This window comes from Bemisia tabaci, chromosome 3 (assembly GCF_918797505.1).
Source record: "Bemisia tabaci chromosome 3, PGI_BMITA_v3".
In the NCBI taxonomy this organism is placed as follows: Eukaryota; Metazoa; Arthropoda; class Insecta; order Hemiptera; family Aleyrodidae; genus Bemisia; species Bemisia tabaci.
The window spans coordinates 24,977,771-25,002,040 of record NC_092795.1 but is presented as its reverse complement, the minus strand read 5'-3'; the positions used below and the strand labels follow the sequence as shown (position 1 = coordinate 25,002,040).

The following is a 24,270-nucleotide window of genomic DNA, read 5'->3' as shown; positions in this document are numbered from 1 at the left end:
AACCAAGGAGATGAAAATACGGTCAGTGCATATAAAAAGGATATTGTTTAGATTTTGAGTCTCGGTCTCTGTCCCGACTTCGATCACTTTCATACTTGTCCTGAAACAATCAAGAAAATTCATAGAATAACTTAAAAAGGTTAAAATTTCTTGCAAAGAGAGATTTTAAATTAGGAATTGACTCATGATTTCCTTCTTTACTAAGCATTAAACATTGCTCTAGTCAACCCTTCAAGTAAGAATATAAGTTGAACTTTTGACATTAAAATAATCTTCCTCAAGAAAATGAATAGACTGTCCTTCATTATTTTGAGTTAATTGCAAAATATAATTTACTTATTGAATTTTATTTATCAGCCAAAAATAATTGCGACCGTGAAGTTTCTATATGAAATATTAATGGAGGTATTGTACTTCAAAAATCACTGCAAATGGCAGCATGGTTTTTCAATCAATGATAAAAACATTCCAACTGGTCATGCAATATACATCACAATTAAAACCAACATGGGAAAAACCATAGAATGCTTTTCTACGTCAGTGACAATCATAGTGTTTATCAAAGGGTGATATATGTATTGCTGTCAATCTTTGGTGTTTGAACCGATCTCATCAATTTTTGCGGATTGGCAAGAGAACACAATTTCGTGACTGGAGCAACTGGGCCATTAGTAACCAATCAGTTAGATAAATTATGATCTCTCTTCCAATAATGACCTTTCACTAGGAGTTGGCAAGCAAAAAAACTGTTAAAATGTACAAATTAAGAGACTTTGATTGGGTTTCTTTCATTTAAAGTTTATGTTTAATTTACTTCCGATCAGTCATAAAAAAAAAAAATTGACACAATTTTTTTTTAATTTTGAAAATGTATAATATGATGCGAGATGCACATTTTACTTCCATGAAGGTAAGTATATCATCATTCCTCTGACGTAAGGGTACAACTCCATCTTCATATAAGCCCTGAGAAGCATGGAGTGATATGATAAAGAAGGCTCATCTGAAAGTCTAGTGATGTCCTTGTGTCGGCAAAATGATGATGTGAGCCTCGGTTACAGAAAATAATTTGGACCCAATTCTATCTAGTGATAAAAGAAAAGGAAAAAAAGGAGAGACAGAAGAAAAAAGTTACTTACATTTACAAAACGTTTATCACCGATAACTTCAATAGGCTCTCCATTCTGATGACTATTCATTTTAGACGACCCTGCTGGAAAAAATACCGATAAAAAGGATTAATTATTTTGCTCATCATTTAGATAGTCAAAGATTAATAATGTATAAATCAAGCTTCAATTTAATTACTCAATTTAAATCCTGCAAAATTACAAACAAAAAAGGGGCCATTCAAGCAGTCAGGAGAGACATATTTGCCGACTTTTTGACCTCCCCCCCCCCCCCCTCCTTCAAAAATATGACCACGAGACAGCCTGAAAAATAACTGAAAAAATTATTTTTGTTGAAAAATAAATATTTATTTACAGTAAGAGGCTCACGTAGAGCTGGGCTTGACCCCCTCCCTCTCGTAAGACTTCAAAGGACAAGCTCCGACCCCTCTTGCTGCAAGTAGTTTACTCGATAAAACAGCCCTATAGTTCTAAGGACAAAAATACTAACTACATTTCTAAATCTTTGGAGTAAGCTACTTCACATGGTCCCTTCATTTAGAAAATCTAACTTAGTAATTATTCCGAACAACGGAGTGTGGTAATAATTAGTATAGAAGAAAAGGAGAGGGACTATCTAAAATCTGTATGCTACTAGCAAGCTCCATTTTCTTAGGACTGGTGAACTGTGTTACAAAATGGCTGTTGTCAACGCTGTTCATCTTTGATGACATTACTAGATTAGCCAATGCTACAAACTGTTAACCTGCAGGTCCGCTGAAGTCCATTCAGCCAAGAAGACTAGAAGACTTAATTTTTACTAATTCTTAAAGAGAGGACTACGCAGAAGATACCGAGAAATTCGGCGCTGGCAAAATTTCGATATTTTTTGATATGATGTTCATTACATAGTCAATTAAGCTTACTAATCTTTTATAATCAAACTTTCTTTGTGTTGATCTCCAAAAGAGCGAGACCCTGAGGTGGCTTTCACAGCTATGTGAGGGTGGACAGTGGACGCTATGCCGCATGCTCTTAGCGTTTGCAGGAATTTGATTATTTTTGTCCATCTTATCTTCCTGGTTTGCGAGGAAAGAAAAGGTCTCTTCAATCACCGATAAGGTGTTGCAAAATATCCTTATTGCAAGTAAAGATTCGGAAAAATTCACATTGAGCCCTCCTTTTGTCGAGACTGACTCATAGAAAGTTCGATTTTAAAAGCTCGTAAGGAACATCATACCTATCAAAAAGTTTCGAAATTTAGTCGGCGCCAAATTTCTCGGTATTCCGTACGCAGTCTTTCCTGCAGAAGGAAAACTGAGAAAAATGTATAAAAATGCAGTGATATACAGTATCATAAAATGTACTTAAAACAAATGATGTCATGCTTCCAGTACAGATTGCATCTTCTCGCTGAAATATGAAACAACAAAAGTAGATTTTTTTACCTTTGGTATCATCTTTTCTCCTCTTTTGCTGATCTGTTAGGACTATGATCTCATCTGCTTGACCCTGAAAGAAGGAACAGAGGCGTTTCAGATTAGAAAACCATTTTCTTCACAATATGCTGAAAAATTCATCTATATTGTAGATATTCTTATCTACTTGCTTTAATCCTCATGCTTCCTATTTAATTTCTGATTAAAGTGGTGATTAAAATTACTTAAGTTGCGTAACTTGCTCGCAGAAACTGTACATTATTGTTGATATTGTAAGAGAGGTTCGGATTTTCCTTTTTTTTTTTTTCTTAAATTGTATAGTTATATATCCGAAAGACAGATTGGAGCAATCGGTGTAGCCTAAGTAAGCCTGGGGAGGAATGCATGGAGAGACATCAGTGGTTACATACTTAATAGTGTTAATTTCACCTTGTTTGATACTTGAGTTCATTACTAGGAGATTTGAGTATGTTCCAATAAAAAACTGATAACCTTATAACAATCACTAATTTACACTTCCTTTAAATCTTTGTTAGGCAAGTTTGGGGTCGTTTATGATCAATATTAAGTTCAGGAAATCCCTGTAGCAGCTTTGACTGAGCAGTTATGAACTGACCTTGGGGATTTACAACTTAATTTTTTTTCTTTCTGATTAACATTCAAATCTTGTGTATTAAAATTTCCCATTGAAGAATTTCTGAACTGATCAACTATTTACTTTGAAAGCTGGAACATAAGCAAGGATAACGACTGCTAAAATGAAGGGTTAACATACCCGTTTTCGAGATTTCCTATCTCGCTTGTCTGGTTTTCTGGCTGAATCACCTCCATCAGAAGACTTGGATGTTTTCTTTGAAGACTTATCCCTCCTTTCTTTTTTTTCGAGGGTTATCAGAGACTCAATATGTTTTGGTTGCTCCTCTACTTTGTAACTCTGCGTAAACGATAATCAAAAGGTACAAATTAGTTAACACAATGAAACGAATGAGCATTCTCAGAACTCATACTTGAATATTCAAGACTGCAACCTGATGCAGAGGGCTGGTTGATGAAAAACTTCTATGTTATGGAAGATTAAAGCCACGAAAGGCAAAATGAAAGTACGGTTGAACTTCTGTCATCTGCGGTAATTGCGATCAGAGGTGCCGTGGATAATGAAAAACCACGGATAGTCCAATCTTATAAAATAGTGGCCGAAACAGTACAGTATAAATCGTCCAAGTTTTTTTTTTAAATTGGTGTTTTTTTTTTTTTTTTTTTTTTTTTTTTTTATTGTTAGTAAAATAGACTTGAAATTGGTGCAGTGATAAGTATATACAGTCAACTTGAGTAATACAATGATCGATCTTACTTTTCCGAATACAATCACTTCATGAAGAAACTTTGAATGTTATTATTCGTATGACCACCTCTTTCATCCTTTTTTATCCGAGGAAACAAAATATTAGGACTCCAGACAGCCATGGATGATTCGAACCGCAGATGACCTTGGTTCTACTGTAAAATATATTGAGATAATGACAATACTACCGACAACGGAGTGGAAAATCAAGTTCTTTCAAAAAAAGAAATACAATACCTACTCTCTCTCTCTCTCTCTCTTTTTCTCTATGATGAATCAGCGGTGGGCAGAAAGATTTCTCGTTAAGGCCAAATTTATGTTATAATGAACAGCGCTCTGTAAAAATATGGAGGCATGCGGACCCGACGATTTCTTCGCTACAGAGAGATTTCTGTCATAGTGAGAGAGAGTACTGTGATAAGTATCTTTTCCTCGTAGTTTTGAAGTTAACAAGAAAAACAGTGCCAAGATTTGTCATCCAATCAAAACTCATTTCAAGTCTTTAGTGGGATGCCGGTATGATAATGCAAGTTGGAATGATTTGGCTTCCAAAAAACTTTACAGACGATTTAATTTTAATCAGGTGAAAACACTCACCGCCTTGGTAAAGTTTTGTTTAAGATAATAAGATGGCTTAGCGGCTTGACGTTCCTTGTTTTGGTCTTCTGATAAAGTCTTTATTTACTGCATGATAAAAAATAATCACTTCAGATTTATTGTCTACTGCTGGAACTGAAGATTTCAGTTTAACAGAAAAAAAATTGGTTCTGAAAAACTTACAGTGGAGTCTAGATTCATTTCTAAAGAGAGGCAATGCTTCATTACCTTTAAATGTGTGAGACAATTAAGTCCATGTTGTAATAATATGAGGGAAGGATAAAATCTGATTTGATAAAGCTGTGAGACAAGGCTCGCGAGGGGATATTTAACAAAGGGTAAGGAAAAAATTTTAGACATAGCTCTTAACCGCCAATTAAATTCACTGTAAGTGACAGCAGACCACGATCCTGATTAATAGTTCCTTTCTAATTTCATAACTCAGGGCTCAGAACTACTTGTGAGTAATAAAATTAAGAAAACAGCTTGGTTTTCTTGAGCAACCTTCGGAGCAACTTGAGATGTAGAGAGATTTGATCTAACTGGTATCTTTAAATCATTTTAGAGGCTTAAAACTTCGTCATGTACAAATGAAATCTTGGTTGACTTACTTACTATCTTTTTCGCCCGATGAATTTAAATTCATCGGGCGAAAAAGAAAGTAAGTAAGTCAATCACGTAGTTCCCGATAAAGAAAACAAAGGATTAGAAATCTTGGTTGTCTAATATTAGTTAGTTGATGCATTTGTAACTTATGGACTATTGATCACGTGATTTTAGGGTTTTTGATTGCCTTAGAAGTTTCATTCGAATTCAAGAGAAGTAGCACTTGAAATCAGGAGCACGTAAGACTGAGCACTTACGGCAAGGCCTCATTCTTTTGCTAGGCATGGAAGGATTAGTTCGGTATAAAAGTTGTGACGTATTAGGTTATAGGAATTAAGTTTCTGTCATGAGAACTTAGCTCCTTGCTTGTCCACGAGTGGCATAAAAGCCACGGTAAAATGATGCTGAATCTAAAATTTTAAGAACTACATGAACGAATAGATTACTGAGTTCTCATAGGCCTGGGAGTGAAGAATGGTCACAATAGAGAGCAACTGGCTGCATTTTTGACCATGAATTCAAAGATAGAGTTGAAATTGATTTATGGATAAGGTACAGTACAGTGGGATTTGAATGAAAAGTTTTCGAACAGATTATTCATTATGCAGTAGGTCATTTAAAATAAAATTTTGCGAAAGTTCTATAACACACTGTTCATCAGAAACAATTATTCCAAGTGTGTGTTCTAGTTTTTTGTGTGAATATTTTCGGTGATAGATTTACTTTCAGAGCTACATGCACACTTCGATCGCCTGATCAAAGAAAGGGTTTTAGTACATATTTTTTGGAGTCTTGATACTAAAATTTGCTTCATTAGATCAAAATAGACCTTACTCAAGTTTCAGCCAAATTGGATCATATCAACCCATGCCTGTACATAGGTAGATGTTTTCACATGTATTCTAAGCTTGAAAGACAAGTCTTTTTCCTTTTAAAAAAATCTGTTATACTAGTAACTAATACGTGACAAAATAAAACAAGACCATCTTTGAATTCAGAGGCAAAAAAAAGGAGGAGCGAGTCTCTTTAAACATCTATTTGAGTACGTTTAACCACTTCTTTTGGCCTTAAAATCACTGATACAGGGATAAATGGGCAGACAAATTCATCCGACCAACATTACTCACAAGAATAGCAAGGAAAAATTCTAAGGCATGCAGGATGAGGCTGTCCATAAATGTTTTGATGACAAGTATCAGAATTGATTGAGAATTAATTTATCCCAATTGTCGAAAAGATTTCAGGCAAATTGAGTTTTCTCAAGAAAACCTGTCTCCATGGATGGAATAGGGGGGGGGGGAGCTTGATTTTCCGGAAAATTCTGCTGTGATCAAGAAAAACTATTAACATCATTGGACTCTGCGCCAAAAAAAAAACGTAAAAGTCAACTATCACTTGTTGAGGATTTGTTGACGCAGACCTGTGTAATTTCATGGTACTTATTCTATTTATTTACCCTTTCTTCTTCCTCCATAAACCCTATCCAGGCACTTTACAGCTAAAGGGAAGAGTAAATTTCTTTTCCAGTGTGGATGGGAGCGTTAGCATACTTTTTTACATCAATTTCTGAAAATGCTTTTGTTTATTTTCCATCACAGATCAGGGGTGCAGAATTATCCAAGTTTCCTGTGCCAATCCGCCTGGTTTCCACAAAATTTCCTTCCCATCTCAATCTTAAAGACTTTTTTCTTCTTGTTTCCTTCGATTTTCGACTCTTGACCTTTAAAAATTGTCCCTACTTACACATTTTTAAAAGCCTCCCGACATTTTCACGCACCTGGGCAGACACATGATTGAGCATTTTTTGCACCTTTAACATAGTCCGATTGAAAATAGCCCCCCCCCCCCCCCCCACGAGAAGCGTTTTTAAAGCAAATGTATGTGAAAAACTGCTAGCTACAATCCAATTTGACTGAAACTTGGTACAGGGTAATTCTAGACTGGATGGATCAAGGATGGTGAGACCAAAGAATGCCTACAGCGCCACAGTTAGCTCATCCTAATGCACACAAGAGTGTGATCTTTTCAAACATTCTTGATTGACTGGACCTTCTTGTTTTTCAAGGACATAAAGTATGTACATCATGACAGTGAACGGTAAATTACACAGCTTTTGCGCTATAATTTTTCATTTTCACTTTATAGAGAAGATAATTAGAATATAGTTTTGATTTGATTTTTAAATCATCTTTTTAATGGTGAGCGGTGTTGGGCTGATTTTTTGTTGAAACAGGGAAAATTTTTACGTTGTTAAAAAACAAAAATGAGGGATATAATTTGCATTTGGGATTCTTCGGATTAAATGGATACATTTTTACAATAATTTTGAACACTTTTTTCTCATTTGAAAGGCAACACATGAAGAAAACGAAAGTTTCCTCAATGTAAACAACCCTAAACCTGACAGAAGTTTTCGTGAATAATTAAGACATTTAGGAAAGAGATATCACAGTAAAGTGAAAAGCTATTCAGCTAAGAAAGAAAGGAAACGACTCATGGGTTCTCTTAGAAAATAGTGGTGTTCCATCAAAGGCTGAGATGATAAACAAAAACTTAAATTATAGCATACAAATTAAGAAACAAAAAAAAACAGGAACAATTGGAGTAAGGTTAAATATTGAACAGGAACTGAACTTAATGAGAGCTAAGTAGGTTATAAATTGACATCTCCAGCATTATAATTGAGAAACACAACTGAAGCATTAATCAGAGCTGATTATAATGTACCTTTAAAATGAATAAGTAAAAAAAAATAACTAAAAATCTTCATGAGAAACTGACTTCGAGATAATCTCAATTAATTTTGACTGCAAATTTACGTTTCTGAGATCAAGAAAAGAACAAGGAAGTTATAGAATATGAAATAGAGGGTGAATGAATTTTTTCAAATTGAAATGAAAAGACTAGTGGTTGGTATTCGGTTGCTCCAACAGTCTGGGCCTACTTCCTGATGTAAGAAAATGACTTCTATCACTTTGAGCTTCACAATTTTATTTTCTTTGAATTTTTTTTTACTATATTGAAAAGAGCAAGAGGCTTTGTAGGATGTAGCGCATTATAGAACAAGCTACATAAGCAGATGTACTTGAATAATTTAAGATGAGGATGGAAACCACGGAATAATCAAGGTGTGGAGCCTAACATAAACTGCAAGGGTCATCTAGGAAATCCTGCGCATTTTGATTTCATTTAAAGAAGACTAAAAAAAAAAAAAATCATCCTTCTCTACATGCACTTTGCAAATCCAACAATTGGTCAAATTTTGAAAAACTTAGGCTTGAATTGAAACAGATACTAAGCCTAATCTGCAGTAAAAAATAGATTTTTTTTTTATAAGTTTAATAATTTTTGAATGAGAGCAAAACACAGAACTTTGTAAATGAACCTCCCAAAATAACATGAGGATCAAGGAGAATAAATAGAAAATCTAAACGAAAACGTCAGACAAAATTTAAGTAAAGCTTGATGATTGTAGGAGCGGCTCTCTCACAGGTATGCCTGTACAGCAAGTTAAATCCCCAGTTCAAAGGCTGGCGTAAAAGTCTGCTAGGTCTGATTAGGACTTGATTCAACTTTTTACCAAGTATAGAGGTAACAAAAAAGAGGATTTTTTAAAAAAAAGAAAAGAAAAAATTATTTAGGGAGACAAACTACGTAAAATTTTGATTCCTCACTTGCATCTCTAAATAAGTTGCCTATTGTCAGGTTCAATTAAAAAATTGTCCACCGTCTAGTCAATATTTTGTGAATGAGAGCAGAAAAAAGCATTAAAATAAATTTTACCATGAAAGGCACAAGAAAATTCAAGAAAAAGTCATCATATGTTTATAGTTACCGTATAACTAGGGAAATTGCTAGTATCCAAAAACAGTGAGAGGCAATATTTTTCTCACACTGGTGTTTAAACAAGAGGTGAATGACATTTGAAATATATTAATAATCAAAAGGTAAATAGACAGTAAGTAGTTATTTGACTCTTTGAGAGTAAGATTAGGAAAAAATTATCATTAGAAAAAGGTACAGTATTAAGTTATGCAGAAACAACTAAAATTCATTACAGAGAGGGGCACAAAATTGTTTGTAGATGAGTTTCACACTATGTCTACGACTGAAAAGGCACTCTAAGTAACTGAGAGAAGTAAAAATAGGTAAAAAGCTTGGTGAAGTGCTCTCGATCTTAGAATTTGACAACACTCTGCAATTAAAGACTTTATTCATTGGCTATCAAAAGCACCTTTTATCTCCATATGAAAACTAATGGCACATACGTTCCCAATTGTAAAAGAAAGTCCAGTTGAAAGAGAAAAGGTAAAGTAGAAGTAAAAAATTAAGAAGTAGAAAAGAACAAAGGCAAGGAAAAAGTAATTTTACTTTCATTTCTACCAGGATGCATATTTTCAAAACATTACCAATGATAATAATATTGTTCTGTTTCAAAAGAAAATAAAAGAGAAAAAGAAAAATCTTGTCTCAAAACGGTTAAAAAGAAAAATAATGAAAAAAACAAATGGAGAATAAATCGACAAACTTAAGTGCTCTCTTAAACTGAGGAAAATAAAAGAGAAAAAGAAGAATCTTGTCTCAAAATGGTTAAAAAGAAAAATAATGAAAAAAACAAAAGGATAATAAATCGACAAACTTAAGTGCTCTCTTAAACTGAGGATATAAAATTCAAAAGAGCTTTTATGAATTGTATATTAATCAGAAATGAAAAATTAGAAGGCAAAAAAATTCTGGGGAACTATGCTTCCTTTGAGAAATAAGACTTTTTTATGGTCAAATTTACAAACAGTCAAATGCATCAATGCACCAAAAATAGAGGGATACATAACTGAATAAGTCAAAATTCATGTTCAAAATTTAGTTCAGAGTGACTCGTAAAAAGCACGATAAGAGAATAGCTCTAACACTTTTCTTCCTACTCTTCAAGTCTGTATGATTTTTGGCTAGATGAGATCTTGTTGAGTCCTCGGCGAACAATCATCACAAGTTAGTTTGCAGGAACTTAATTGGTCTTCTTTTCTTGGTCTCTATTGGTCTTCTGTTGGTCTACTGGGCTTCTATTGATTCACCGTTGAAAAAATTTCTGCTTTCTGACATTTTCAGTTTTTGATTATTTGTTCTTTCAAAAATATGAAATGAGGCTGATGCATCAGGATCGATTAATAGTTTCAAGAGGTAGTGAAAGGTGGTAGTTTGTTCAATTCCTTCATCAGAGCAAAATTTTGGTGACACTTGGTGACTGTTTAAACGTTCAAATATTCCAGTGAAATCTAAAGCTATCGTGAGAGAACCATGATTTTCTTCAGCTGTGAGATTTTGAAAAAATGACTGGTTTTTCATGAGATCACCCGATTGTTGATGATCCTTGTTCAAAGTTGCAGATTAGGAGTTCATTCAAAAACCACAGGATACAGGCTTGCCAGTGACATTTTCAGACCATAATGTAGTACTGAGTGACACAGGGAACTGAGATACAAAACTCCAAAACTAACTAATATAATGATAAACTATGGAGTGAATGATGAATTTTTCTAATATTCACTTTCTTACTTGAGTTCCGCTGGGCAAAAATATGAGGAAATTCCCATGTGAGCACCTACCAGCAAAACTAAAAAAGAAGAGAGGTGAAGGACGCGACGTTGAAGACTGAATTTTATTATCCCTACAGAGGCTCTGCTGAATCATCTAGTAAAGGAGGTGAAAAGAATTAGGTTGACTGCTGGCGTTTTCTTTGGCTCTCTTTGCAGACGTAAGAATGACTAGACAAGGCACGCTTCTTCGAGAAGATGTTAAACCTCATCAAATTAGTGTGAGATGCTAGAAGGCCGGGATTCTTACCTTCGATGAGGAGCTCCCTTCGACTTTTCGCCGCTTCAAATCTGAAACAAAAATTAAATCAAAGTTTAGTGCTAGCCATTATCCATGAAATGATCATAGTTTTTTTAAATGTATTGGCTGCTGTTTTTCAAGTTAAAGCTGAAAAGCCTCATTTGTGTGTGCTTCAATTCGAAAGTACTTTGCATGTACGGATAGGCCTCTATGGAGCACATTAAGGATGCAAAGTTGATCAGTTTTAATTGGAAGCTTGAATTATCTGCTACTGGAGGCCAGGAAACATAATTTTCTGTCATGCAAGCTTGAAGGCCTCAGACAAAATGGGTTCCTCCTTTAAAGAGTCTAGATGGCTAAATATAGTTCTTTAATTTTCCCAATTCCAAAATCATGATGGATGGACATTAAAATCATTTAACTTCCATGGTGATAACTGTAATTGAGGGATACATTGATGCACAATGAGTTAATTTGTTCTGCGTATATTTTATTCGAGACTTCACAATAATGCTGCACCGTTTAAAATAAAAAATTAGGGGCTGTTTATTTGTTGAAAAATTGTGAAGTTAACTCTTCTACTGCTAGGATAGGAATCTATTGCTGTGGCTGCGGCTTGATATCGAAAATGTGACGTGAATATAGTGTCTATTTTTGCTGACAGATAGCATTTGGTACGAGCTAAATTTTATGGAGGGGCATGAAAACTAAAGTGGAAAATTCAAGCGTGATGTAAAATGAGAATTCTCAGATATGGTTAACAGCAATTTCTACTCCCAGCAGTGCTAACAGAAGGGTTAGAGATGAAATTTAGTAAAACTACCAAAATGAAGTGCCTGAGAAATAACGGATGTTTCACAATGTTGAGAGATGTTGAAAAAAAGAAAAAGTATGACACTTACCTCTGTCAGGTTCTGGACTATGCCTATGCAGAGATCCACCACTGGAATTAGAAATACTGCTCAGTTCCCGTTCATCAACAACTTGCGGCTGCGAACTGCTCCCAGTGTAGTAATGATTGCTATCATGGTATTTCCTTGTTATTGATAAATCGTCTTTCGAGAATTGCATTGAGCTCTGACGACTTGATTCCTCCTGCAATTGTTAGTAAATTCAAACTTTTAGTCCAATAGTTGCAAAAATGGAATTAAAGAATAGACAAAAACTTGTCGAAAATTATAAAATACCATAAATGAAAAATTATCTTTACAAATTAATGAAGAACTGAAATAAAATTATACTAAATTTTAGAAACCTTGTTCCAAATACTATGAGGGTAGAGAGCACAAAATTACTGATGAAATGTGATCTTTTACAGAAAAATGCCCTTATATTGGATTTTTTATTGCTGATAAAAGTCCAACTTATGCCATTTAAAATATTTTTCACAGTTCAACAAATATGCTAGTAGTCCTGACATCATCTGAATTTTCAATATTTTACCATGCTTGTAAAAATCAGCGATAGGAATGACAAAAATTGCGTACTACCGTTTCCTCTTGCATTAATTGATGGTTTCTTACAATTAAGTGTCAGTCAAAACGAAAAATTCGTTTGATTACAATCCTAAAAATTCATCGGAGTTTCCTAGGTGAAAAGTTGTCCTTGCATTAGCGATAATGAGCCAAACTATGCAATTCATTTTTATAGCACTATTTTCTCCCACAAAGGAAATTATTAAGCAAAAATTGAGCAGGAGAGTGTCTATTCTTCGCTTGACATTGGCGCCAATCAATTTGAAAAGGTTGATTCAATTTTGTAAAGTTAAAGTAGCTCACCCTATTTGACGATTCCCATGAAGGACTAGATCGCTCATCAGCAGCTTTCTTCTCTCGCACACGTCTCTCCGAGTCTTCTCGCTTTTCCTCCTTCTTCAGCATTTTTTCCGCTTTGATTTCTTTTAGTGCCTCTTCACGAGATCTCTCTTTTGAACCTCTGCCAAAAAAAAAAATCACGATCAGATATTAGACACTACTTACATTCAGAAAATCAAAATTAAATACTTTAGAAGCTTCCTCAGCATCTGATGATTCACGTTTACCCGTTCGTAAGCAAGACAAAGTCCAACATTTCAAAATGCTGCTTCACTTATAGTCAGAATTATCAGACATAGTGCTACTTCTGGCTTTAAACTTAATGAGCTCATTTCCCTTGCCCAATTAGACATGTTTGTGAAGTGGTCCTCTAAATCGACCTCTACACCAGCTTGAAATAATATTGGTGGTGAATTGTTTTGATTCCATTTTTATACACAGCTATGGGTTATTTTTCAAAATGGCCAAAACTAATTCTTAAGGGACCTAACAAGGATTTTTTAATCTAAAAAGGAGGATTAAGAGGGAAAAATTGAGTGCGGCAACAGCCAGCGCGTCAAGAAGAAGAGTTTCATGAGAATCCAGTATTACAGCAACTCCGCCTGAGGGGGAGAGAGGGGGGGGGGGGTATTTATCACTAGCTAGTCCCAGGCCCAGGTAAAGGAGGAGATTTGTGCTTAAGGCTAGTAATCCTACTATGTAAATAAAACCCTTGCTTCAAATCCTCAGACAGAGCCTCGGAAGAATTGAGGGCACCGCACCAAGAACAGCCTACAGGCGTATAGGTCGTTGTTACGCCCATCTGCTTTTCGGATTCTACGTACCCCAGACTATGCTGTGGTAGCGATAGAATATAGATAGGTAACGGCTCGAGGTCGAAAAACCTTTTTTTTCCAAGTTAAGTCAGGCCTCTGGATCGATGGGTGCAAGAACGACCTATACGCGCGGCCTTATCATTCTCGGTTCGCGGGCATCGGCAATTGAATTATATTATTTTTTGATTTCATTTTATAAAGATTTGTTTTTATTTCAGAAAAACGAGCTATTGAAATAATTTATTCTCCTCTCAAACTATCCATTCCTCCAAAAATGTATACTTCGCATATTGCCACCAAAATGACTGTTGGGCGTAATACGGGCCTATAAACTTAAGGGCCTATAAGGTGCTAGTTACCCCTTTCTTTACTCACTATCGATATTCTTTCATTTTGCGTTAATCATGCGTGATTAAAATGATTTATACTTCATATTGCCACCAAAATGACTGTTAGGCGTAATAATGGCCTATAAACCGCTTTTTTAAATTAAATAAGGGTTATTCAAAAGTTACGCACCACTGGCCATAGCTTAAGTTCTAATTATGATATCGATTTGCGGTTTGTGGCGTCCTTCCTCATATCGAGGGGGAAACTTTTTGAGGTACTTCCCACTTCTTCACCCCCCCAGGGGGAGGGGGGGCGGGGGGCAACTCAAAAATTTCAAATGGCAACCCCCATCATGTGATACATCGTTAGAAAGAGCATGAAAAAAGAAAATTTTTGGCGCAAACCCGAAGTCGATCTGACCCCCCTATCAAAAGTTAGGGGGGTCCAAAGGTTATTTAGGGGGTCCGTACCTTCATTTTTTAGAGTAGCTTCGGCGGCTCTTAGACATACCGTTTCTCTTTTCAAAGAGTCCTTGAATACTCCAGGTCTGATACCGAAGTCTTCATATTGCCCCCGGGCCACCACAGCCCCCCCGTAGGGGGGATGGGCCTGTTACAATGAAACATTGCATTAAAATGCGGAAAGTCACAGAAGAGCTTCAAACTTAGCATCAAATCCGAGTGGAACTTCTTGCCAATGTTAACGCAAACGCAGCCTGCGACTTTAAAGTGAGTTTTCAAAACTCTTAGCCCCCTGCCCCCCTCATTTTTGGTTGCAGAGCGGGTAAAAACCGGGAAATTCACTACAAATAAGCCCGAAACTAATGTCCAACTTGAGAAGGACCCTTGAAACGTTGCGATCAGTCGGAGCAATGAAATACAGGGACTGCCGCCCCCTTAAAGTACGGAAACATCCATAAAACCCCCGCTGCCCCCCTCATTTTTTGTTGCAGAGCTGGTAAGAACCGGGAAATTCGCCAGAAATGATGCCCCGGTTCCTATAACAGCCCCGCAATGAAAAATGAGGGGGGCAGCGAAGGGTTTTATGAATGATTCCATCCTTAAAGTGCGCGGCAGTTCCTGTGTTGCAGCTCTCCGACTGGGCGCAACGTTTCAAGGGTCCGCGTCAAGTTGGACAGTAGTTTCGGGCATCATTTCTGGCGAATTTCCCGGTTCTTACCAGCTCTGCAACGAAAAAAGAGGGGGGCAGCGGGGGTTTTATGGATGTTTCCGTCCCTAAAGTGGGCGGCAGTCCCTATATTGCAGTTCTCCGACTGGGCGCAACGTTGCAAGGGTCCGCGTCAAGTTGGACAGTAGTTTCGGGCATCATTTCTGGCGATTTTCCCGGTTTTTACCCGCTCCGCAACAAAAAATGAGGGGGGCAGCGGGGGTTTTATGGATGTTTCCGTACTTTAAGGGGGCGGCAGTCCCTGTATTTCAATGCTCCGACTGATCGCAACGTTTCAAGGGTCCTTCTCAAGTTGGACATTAGTTTCGGGCTTATTTGTAGTGAATTTCCCGGTTTTTACCCGCTCTGCAACCAAAAATGAGGGGGGCAGGGGGCTAAGAGTTTTGAAAACTCACTTTAAAGTCGCAGGCTGCGTTTGCGTTAACATTGGCAAGAAGTTCCACTCGGATTTGATGCTAAGTTTGAAGCTCTTCTGTGACTTTATTAGAGTGGAAACCCAAAATGTATCGCAAAATCTACCCGGCATCCTTCGATAGAAGGGTTAGGTCACCCAAAAACACCAAAACAGGGTACCTGCATAGAAAAGTCTGCGCAGTACATCAAAAACAAAACTTTAAATGCGTTTTTCTCAAAACGCGGTTTCCAGTTATAGGCTGTTCTTGGTGCGGTGTCCTCAATTGGAATTCAACAATAAAGCAACCCCCCCCCCCCCCCAAAAAAAAATGAGTTGAAATAGAGCACGAAGTAACAGAGGATATAATAGCATGGTCACATTGAAAGGATGGCTGGAGTTAAAAAGCCGAAGATAGAATAATAAGGCCAGGCATGGTAGAGGAGACCAAGGCCAACAAGGGGCTGTAGGACTGATTAGTAAGCAAGTATTATAGCACTTTTTTGTCCGCTAAGTAAATAATAACCGATTCAATCAATCAATATATGGGTAACGATATACTAATTTTGAGCAATAAAACAGTTGAGTGAAAGGTTGAGACTTACGATGTATTATTTGAGGACGGCACTGTGAGGATAGGCTGTACATCAGCAGCCCGATTTAGAGTTCTCCGCTCTTTACCAGATGAGGAACTAGATACTATCACAACATCTTTATCTGTTGAGTGAGAAAGAGTAAGATTACATAGTTAAACTCTGATAAATACTGGGAACCAAACAGATTTATTTTTCAGGAGTATCTAAAAGTCGAGGGAAATAGAATATAAAATGTGATCAGCATCAACTTAAAAGACCTGGTTTAAAAATGTTTGATTCCTTTTGCAAGAGCTTCAAAATATAATTTTTGGGGAAAAAATGAGAAAAAAGATACTGACTGATCAACTAAAAGTCAAAATTTTAACTCTGAAAAACTAAGGTTGTCCTACGATATGAACAATTGTTGCCCAAAATTGATTCTAAGAGGTTTTTACGAGGGATGGATATGTGGTTAGGAATTGCTTCTCTGACATTTCCATTTTTGCCAGTATGGGTCAGTTGCGCTTGTCACAGATATATATATTGGCAAAATTCAATAAGATCTATTCAAACGCACAGTTTGGCAAATGTTAACGGAGATATCGCTCATTGAAAAACACCATGTATGACATCATATACTGCAGTAGTGCATACCATGCTTCCTTCCACCTTGGTTTCATCAATCTATGATACGAACATTTGCTTTGCTTGCTGGACGTGTAACACAGAGGAATCCTAGGTGGAAGAAACTATGGTATGCACTACCGCGGTGGATGACGTTGTACACAGTGTTTTCGGTGAGTGATATATCCATTGATATAGAAGTGGAAACTTGGCATTTGAATGATCTTATAATGTTTTACTTATCTGTTTGATAGTACCATAAAAACTCAATTCTAAGATCAGCACAACTGACTCATTTCTTGACCATCTTCAGTACCAAAAAATTCTCAGGCTGTTTCCATGTAATACTGGTTTTTCTGTGTTAATGGCAATTATTTTCGGGCTGAATAGCTAAGTGTGGATTGCCAAACATTAAAAAACAAAAAAAAAAAAAAAAAAAAAAAAACTGATTCTGAATTGATATCCAAGACCCTTTTTTCATGGCTCAACATTTTTACACCAATGCGGCTGGTGAATTTGATTGAGCTCCATGCTATTGGGAATTGAGATATTACTATGATACATGAAAGAAGTTAAAAATGAGTTACCTGAATTAGATTCTCCATTAACTTTAACTGAGGAACTTGGTGCTTGCGAGTTCGATGTTCCGGAGGTTGTGGAATCACCTGGCGCCGTTTCTGCTGGCTCAGTCTTAGCTGGCTGTAAAAAGAGAGTAAGGACATTGATTCCTCCATGAAATTTAAGTTAAGAGAGAAGCAAAGGGCTGGTTAAAAAATAATGTCAAAAATGGCAAGAAAAATTCCAGCCATACATGGAGGTCAAACCAGCTACATATTTTCCAAAGAAACAGGTAGAATAACAACAATAAAATGAAAGTCTACTTGGAGGGTTGACCGAATATTTTCTCTTAAATCTTGCAGTCAATGAGAAAATCGATTTTTACACGAGAAGAACTGTTGTTCTCTCCTTTCTTAGGTCAACTTCAATCTTTTACTTAGACAGTGATGACATTGCATTGACTAAGAGCAGTAGGGTTTTTCTAAAAATACTTAAAGTCAAAAGATGAACCCTGCCATTGGTCTTTCTCATGTTCCTTCAAAGAATGGTGACAAGCAATGATACTGTTAGAGTCAGTATTGTGATACTCAGCACTTTAGGTAAAAATAATTTAAATGTTTCTTTAGGGATGTAGTGTGTAGGAGTGAAACAATCTTCTTTACTAGAAAAAGGAGCGGTTTAGAAAGGCCTGCGTTTTGCTGCTATTGGATTGCCTGAAAGGGATTTCTAAACTTTGTTGACATGTTTTGTTCAGGAATGCTCTTTTCACTGTTACCTCAAAAATGTGGCTTAGTAATTCAAGATAATTTCCAACGATTTTTCACAGTTTCCCCTGGAGTATTAGTGTATTTCTGGAGACACTTCATTATTTCATTAGATGATAAGCATTTAAGTATTAGGGGCCCAGCCAAGCCACTGGCAAGTGTTCTCTAAGGCTTGATGCCCCTAGCAAAGGCCTTCGTAAGCTAAGATTAGGCTTGCTGTCACTACGAATCAAAAAGAAATGTTTTACTTAAGTTGCCCGACTAGTATGACCCAGCTGAACTAGGGTACGACCCTCTATTAGTAAAAAAAGTGAAAACTAGACAACTTGCGTACTATCAGTGTCAAAACACACTTAACGGCTAGATAGAAGGTTAGGTTAATCCATTTTTTTATTTAGATCTAAACTGTAAGAAATTGTTTAAAAGAAGATTAAACTAAAATTGCTGTGAGTTGTGTCCATCAGAGAAAATAATTTAGGAAACGTAACAGAGAAGAAAAAAGAAAAGTTACAAGAAAGAATTCAAAAATTAAGGCAAAAATCTCTTACCTTTACTTCCACAACCTGATGGAAATCACTTTCTTTGATCAATTGTGGTGCTTTTGCTTTCAACTGGCCGCTGTAACTGGTTGCTAGAGTGAATAGATCTTGCCGTCGGCTTTTCTCATCCTCCTTCACTTTCTCAATCCTTTTCTCAAGGAACTGGGATAGTTTGGGTATCACAGGGTAATGAGGTAAAATTTTGATCAGTACTATGAGTGCATTTCGAGTTTGAACATAGTCTTTCGATTCTAAACAAACTAACATTGCCTTGGTGATTTTATAGTGCCACTTGTGACAGACATGCCGGTAATTTTCATAACCAAGATGATCACTTGAATCTGAGAATTGATTACTGACTCTAAATTTGGTGATGAAACCTGGGAAGGTTGCACATTCTTTTTCGAAAATTTCTTGCGCTGAATGCCATCGCATTACTATTTCCAAAATAGCACACAAGAAATTCCCGTAGCGGTTGGCTTCGTTTTCAGTGCATGAAGTTACAGTGTAGGTAATATCACAGAATAATCGATCGAAACACAGTAAAGTGGAGAAATTGTTCGTCCTGAGAATGTGTAGGGTGTGAACAAATTTTGAGCAGTACAGAGCGTCAACCATTGTGAATACACAGCGAGGGAAGAGACATAACTGCAAAAACTGTGTAATAGTTTCATTTTTAGTAGATTTTGGGGACCTTGTAGGAAACCATGAGTCCTTTTCCTCTTTTAATCGTGCCATTACTCTCTCAACATGTTCCTGTTGTTTTTTCCTTTCATCTTGTAATTTTTCTACCAGCACCAGGTGTTTTTCTTGTTCTTTTTTCAATTTGCTAGGAACCAGGTCTTTGGAATTCTCTAGGCTAAGCGAGGTTTGCTTGATTTTGTTGATTTCCCGTTGATAAGCGTTGACTGGAACAAACAAGTCGTACATTGTGAGTGACCAGAACGTCACCAAGAACTGCGGCGAGATGTCTTCCCAGATTTTGGCCATGTGAAGCGGTCGTACTGACTGAGCAATTGGACTCATAACTTCAGTCACAGCCTCACAGTATTTTTGTTGCTTTTGGACGGTAGATAATTTTTTACAATTTGGATCCGCTTTTCTTAGAGAGTCGTACTTCAAATTGATGGCATGGGTAAACATGGGTCTGGCTAGAAAGAATGCAACATCTGTATGAATATGGTACTCAGACAAGAGTGAGTGAATGGATGGCAACCGGGTCACATATTCGTCCATGGATAATGTTGAGCCCAAGAATGTTCCGTATTGAACTAGAGTATCTTGACACTGAAAAAACAAAATGTAAGGATGAATTAGAGATTGTTTGATAGGAAATAAGAAGAGAGTTTGCTGGTTTTGAAACCCCTGTCACTATTCATATTAACACTACTATAGACTCGAACATTTTTAAAACACTTTTATTTCAAAACCTTGAGAGCTTACGAAAAAAGATGACTTTTGCTGACTCTTAGGATTTTTGTTTTCTCATTATTTATTTTTTTATGGGGCAAGGGGAAATTTGTTTGAAGCACATGATGAAACTTACTTGATCATAAAGTTTTCCGACCAACTTCAGGTGACTTTTTTCCGTTTCTTTATAAATGACGCAGTATCTTTGTTGAGCCATCAATAAACACAAGGACACAGCAAGGTTATCTTGAGCTAGAGCCTCCTTTAGGCGCTGAGATGATTTTTTTGTGTTCCTCACTTGGCTAAAGTAACCACCCTGTTACGACAAAAAGCAGAACCCGATAACATGACACATCATGGAAAAAAAAGATTCAAGTTACAAAATAATCAAACACCAATGAAGAGTTTACCTCAGGTTTCAATACTAAAAGAAATTTAGAAGCTACCTTATTGAACTTAAAAGTGCAAAATGTTTGCAATACTTCTTGGAGAACGAAGACGCTCTAACCCTCATAATCTGGGGCATTTTGATACATCCATGGAGGTCTTGGACACTAAGGAGAATTCTCGGGGTGTCTTATGAATTTTAAAGATTTCATTACTGATCTTTACTGATCTCATAATTTATTAATCTGGCCTTTCAATTTGAATTTGCTGTTTCTCATGGGGTTAAAACCTTCAGCCAGGGTTTAACAGAACATAGACTACTCATGGAGCACAGCTAGGTAAAACTAAAGATGACAATCAGAGTATTGACAATTTTATATTTGTAACTAGTCGTGATTAGCTCGCTTTGCGAGCTGACACGTCTAGCCGGGGAGTGCCCCCTGGACCCCAGTTCTACGCTTCGCGACGAACTTGCGACTCGCTCCGCGAGCCGCCACCGCCCCGCACAGTTTTTAACATTGATGAGGAGACAACATCTATGTCTTAATCTTCTTTTTCACCAAGTTTTACAGAAATTGATGTTCTAGGAGTCCGGACCGCGTTTTCGTGCGGGGCCGCCATCTTGGATTTGGAAATGTTGAAAATCTGACCAAAAATGCGAGTTTTCCGTCAAAATACACCTCTTAATGCCGAATTTCACAAAAATCGATGGATCGGAAGCCAAGATAACAACTTAGACCACGATCGCCATTTTTGATTTTTGAATTTTGAAAATCGGACCTAAAATTCTAATTTCCCGTCGAAATACACCTCCTAATACCGAGTTTCACAAAAATCGATCGATATCAGGAAGCTATGTAGCATTTTAGACCACGATCGCCATTTTTGATTATTGAATTTTGAAAATCAGACCTAAAATTCTAATTTCCCGTCGAAATACACCTCCTAATACCGAGTTTCACAAAAATCGATCGATATCAGGAAGCGATGTAGCATTTTAGACCACGGCGGCCATCTTGAATTTTTGAATTTTGAAAATCTGACCAAACATTCTAGTTTCCCGTCGAAATATACCCCCGGATACCGAGTTTCACGAAAATCGATCGAACAGGAGCCGACTTAGCATTTTAGGCCACGTCCGCCATCTTGGATTTTGAGATTTTGAAAATCCGACCAAAAATTCGAGATCCCCGCCGAAAAGTACCCCCAGATACCGAGTTTCACGAAAATCGATCGAACAGGAGCCGACTTAGCATTTTAGGCCACGGCCGCCATCTTGGATTTTGAAATTTTGAAAATCTGACCAAACATTCTAGTTTCCCGTCGAAATATACCCCCGGATACCGAGTTTCACGAAAATCGATCGAACAGGAGCCGACTTAGCATTTTAGGCCACGGCCGCCATCTTGGATTTTGAGATTTTGAAAATCTGAGCAAAAATTCGAGTTTCTCGTCGAAAAGTACCCCCGGATACCGCGTTTCAGGAAAATCGATCGAACAGGAGCCGACTTAGCATTTTAGGCCACGGCCGCCATCTTGGATTTTGAGATTTTGAAAATCCGACCAAAAATTCGAGTTTCCCGTCGAAAAGTACCCCCGGATACCGAGTTTCACGAAAATCGATCGAACAGGAGCCGACTTAGCATTTTAGGCCACGGCCGCCATCTTGGATTTTGAGATTTTGAAAATCCGACCAAAAATTCGAGATCCTCGTCGAAAAATACCCCCGCTAACCAATTTCCACAAAAATCCGTTGAAAAATACCGCCTAAAACCTTGCATTTCGTCTATAAGGTAGTGACGTCACGCAACAGGATTGAACCTGTTCGGCGCGATACGCGTAAACAACCGCGTATCTCCAATGTAATACTATATGGAAAAACAACTTTTCGCTCTTGCGGGCGTCCTAAGCAGCGGATTTGAATGGGAATAATTTTAATCAACTCCTCATTACAATAGCTGAGCGTGTACCGATTTTAAAGGAAATCGCTTCGGCCAATTTTTATCTAGGGGGGGCAGAGTGAGTGGGAACAGCAGCTTTATATAGAGTAATGCTAGAGCTACGCTTTAGGATGATCCATTTGATCACAGGTTGGGGACGAGCATAGAAAGAAAAGGAGGTGGTCGCATTTTGGGAATCTTGGATTTTGTCGATGACAGTTGGTATGGACAGTTTTAATCATTGTTAATCATTGATTATCTTGGAAATGGTGTCGTTTATGAAAAAGTCATTTTACATAAAGTGCTTGGAATTATATTCTGAGTTGACCCTCCCTCCTTCTTTCCAATGAGAGACAGTTGATCGTACATAATTTTCACTAAAAATACTGTCGAACCGTTTCTCAGTTTTTCCCCCATTTTTATGTGGAAAAAAAAATTAGAAAGTATGCAACACAAGGGTAAATACAATAGTAAATAACATATAAAACAAGGCTAATTTATTGAATGAAAGTAAATAGCTTACCTCTCCTTTCAGAAGGTCTCCACCTGCCATTGCTTCAAGCTGTTCATTGGTCATTTCTTCTATTGTTTCGATACCAGCCATTTTCTGAACGATTTCATTCATGATCAGCAAATCCAAACTAAAAGACAGAAACCTTAATTATTTCTGACAAAAAAGAGAAATATTTCATTGAATCAATAAGACTTTGGAAATATTAAGACTCTCCAGAAATATGAGTGAAGAGTCCTACGAGCACCATAGCATTAACTGGTGAGCTTTTTTGCAGAGGTTGGTGATCAAATGGAGTAAACACTCAATCACCTTGCGAGTTAAAATTCAGTTACAAAGAATGAAAGAAAACAAATATTGAAAATACAAGGGTAAGAAAAAAATTGGAGAAGTTTTACTAACTTGTGTGTGTCGAAAGACATCTTCTCGGTACCAAAATGTGTACTACATTTCTAGGTTCTACAGCCTGTTTTCGCTCAGAATTAAAATTGATACTTTCGCTTTCGTCTCTCAATTTGGTTTAGCAACTGCAAGTGGACAATGATTTATTGAAGTTGATAGATTTTTTTAATTGTTCAGTTACCCTTGAGAGCAGTAAATTTGTCGTCTCCTGTACTAAGGAAAATATCTTGTTTGCGATGTTTCAGTATTTCTACAAACTTTCTTATTTATGAGAGAACCATCAAACGAATTGTCTGAAAATTTAAGTGTCTTCTCTTGCAAGTGTAAAGAGAAATCATCAGAAATTTCAGGAAAATTCATGTGACAGTCCTGTAAAAAAAGAAAATGTTAGTGAGAAATACTGAAACAGCGCAATCAAGATACATTCCTTTACACAAAAGACGACCCACAAGACTATAAATATTGTCAGTTTCACTCATTTGGACTTAAAAATAAAAACCTCTTTCTCATATAACTGACATGTCAGATCAGACAATCATAAAAAATTCTCATGTGGGGAAGAACTATTGAAACTCTTAATGCAAAACATTTTGAGAAAAAGATAATCATATCGAACCTTTTTTCCATTTTCAGCTCATTAGCAAGATACTGGAGCAGGCCTGTCAGTTCAATTGTATATTTTTTGAAGATGGCACCGCAGAATGTTGCCAAAGATTGAAGCCAAAGTGAAATGGACATATGGTCATGCTTGAGCCGAGTCCTATCAGCACTTGCTAGTGACTCAATCAAACACTGGCCTAACACATCATACGACATGCTTGACAGGAATTTCAGTGAGTCAACAACTGGCCCGATCAGATTGTCATAAGTCTGAATTAGCCCTAGGACATAGTCGAAGAAATATCCAGGACAATAATGCGTTAGTTTTCCTATTAGCCTTCCAACTTGTTTCACCGTCTCTTTGCTCACTCGTTTCATGATGGTTTTGCTTCTTTTTTGAGCTTCTCCTCGAATACGAATCAGCTTTGCATGATTCAGGAAGGTTTCGTTCTTCCAGCGACTGTACAGAGCATACCTGAAATAAATGAGAGCAAAAC

At 37.0% G+C, this 24,270-nt stretch overlaps 1 protein-coding gene across 2 annotated transcripts in view; it reads right to left on the bottom strand.

Moving 5' to 3' along the window:
* The window catches only part of tho2 (THO complex subunit 2-like protein), a 42,129-nt gene that overhangs the window by 9,599 nt on the left and 8,260 nt on the right, over positions 1-24,270 (bottom strand). The window contains exons 7-19 of one of the 2 annotated variants that reach the window (XM_019042290.2): positions 23,790-24,248; positions 22,784-22,901; positions 20,070-20,249; positions 18,533-19,810; positions 17,250-17,361; positions 16,069-16,180; positions 12,704-12,860; positions 11,828-12,020; positions 10,935-10,975; positions 3,324-3,482; positions 2,558-2,621; positions 1,140-1,213; positions 45-100 (exon numbers count right to left, since the gene is read on the bottom strand). In XM_019042290.2, the coding sequence (XP_018897835.2) occupies positions 45-100; positions 1,140-1,213; positions 2,558-2,621; positions 3,324-3,482; positions 10,935-10,975; positions 11,828-12,020; positions 12,704-12,860; positions 16,069-16,180; positions 17,250-17,361; positions 18,533-19,810; positions 20,070-20,249; positions 22,784-22,901; positions 23,790-24,248 (3,003 nt within the window). The remainder of the gene's footprint in view (positions 1-44; positions 101-1,139; positions 1,214-2,557; positions 2,622-3,323; positions 3,483-10,934; positions 10,976-11,827; positions 12,021-12,703; positions 12,861-16,068; positions 16,181-17,249; positions 17,362-18,532; positions 19,811-20,069; positions 20,250-22,783; positions 22,902-23,789; positions 24,249-24,270) is intronic. The other variant, XM_019042291.2, reaches the window with a different exon arrangement.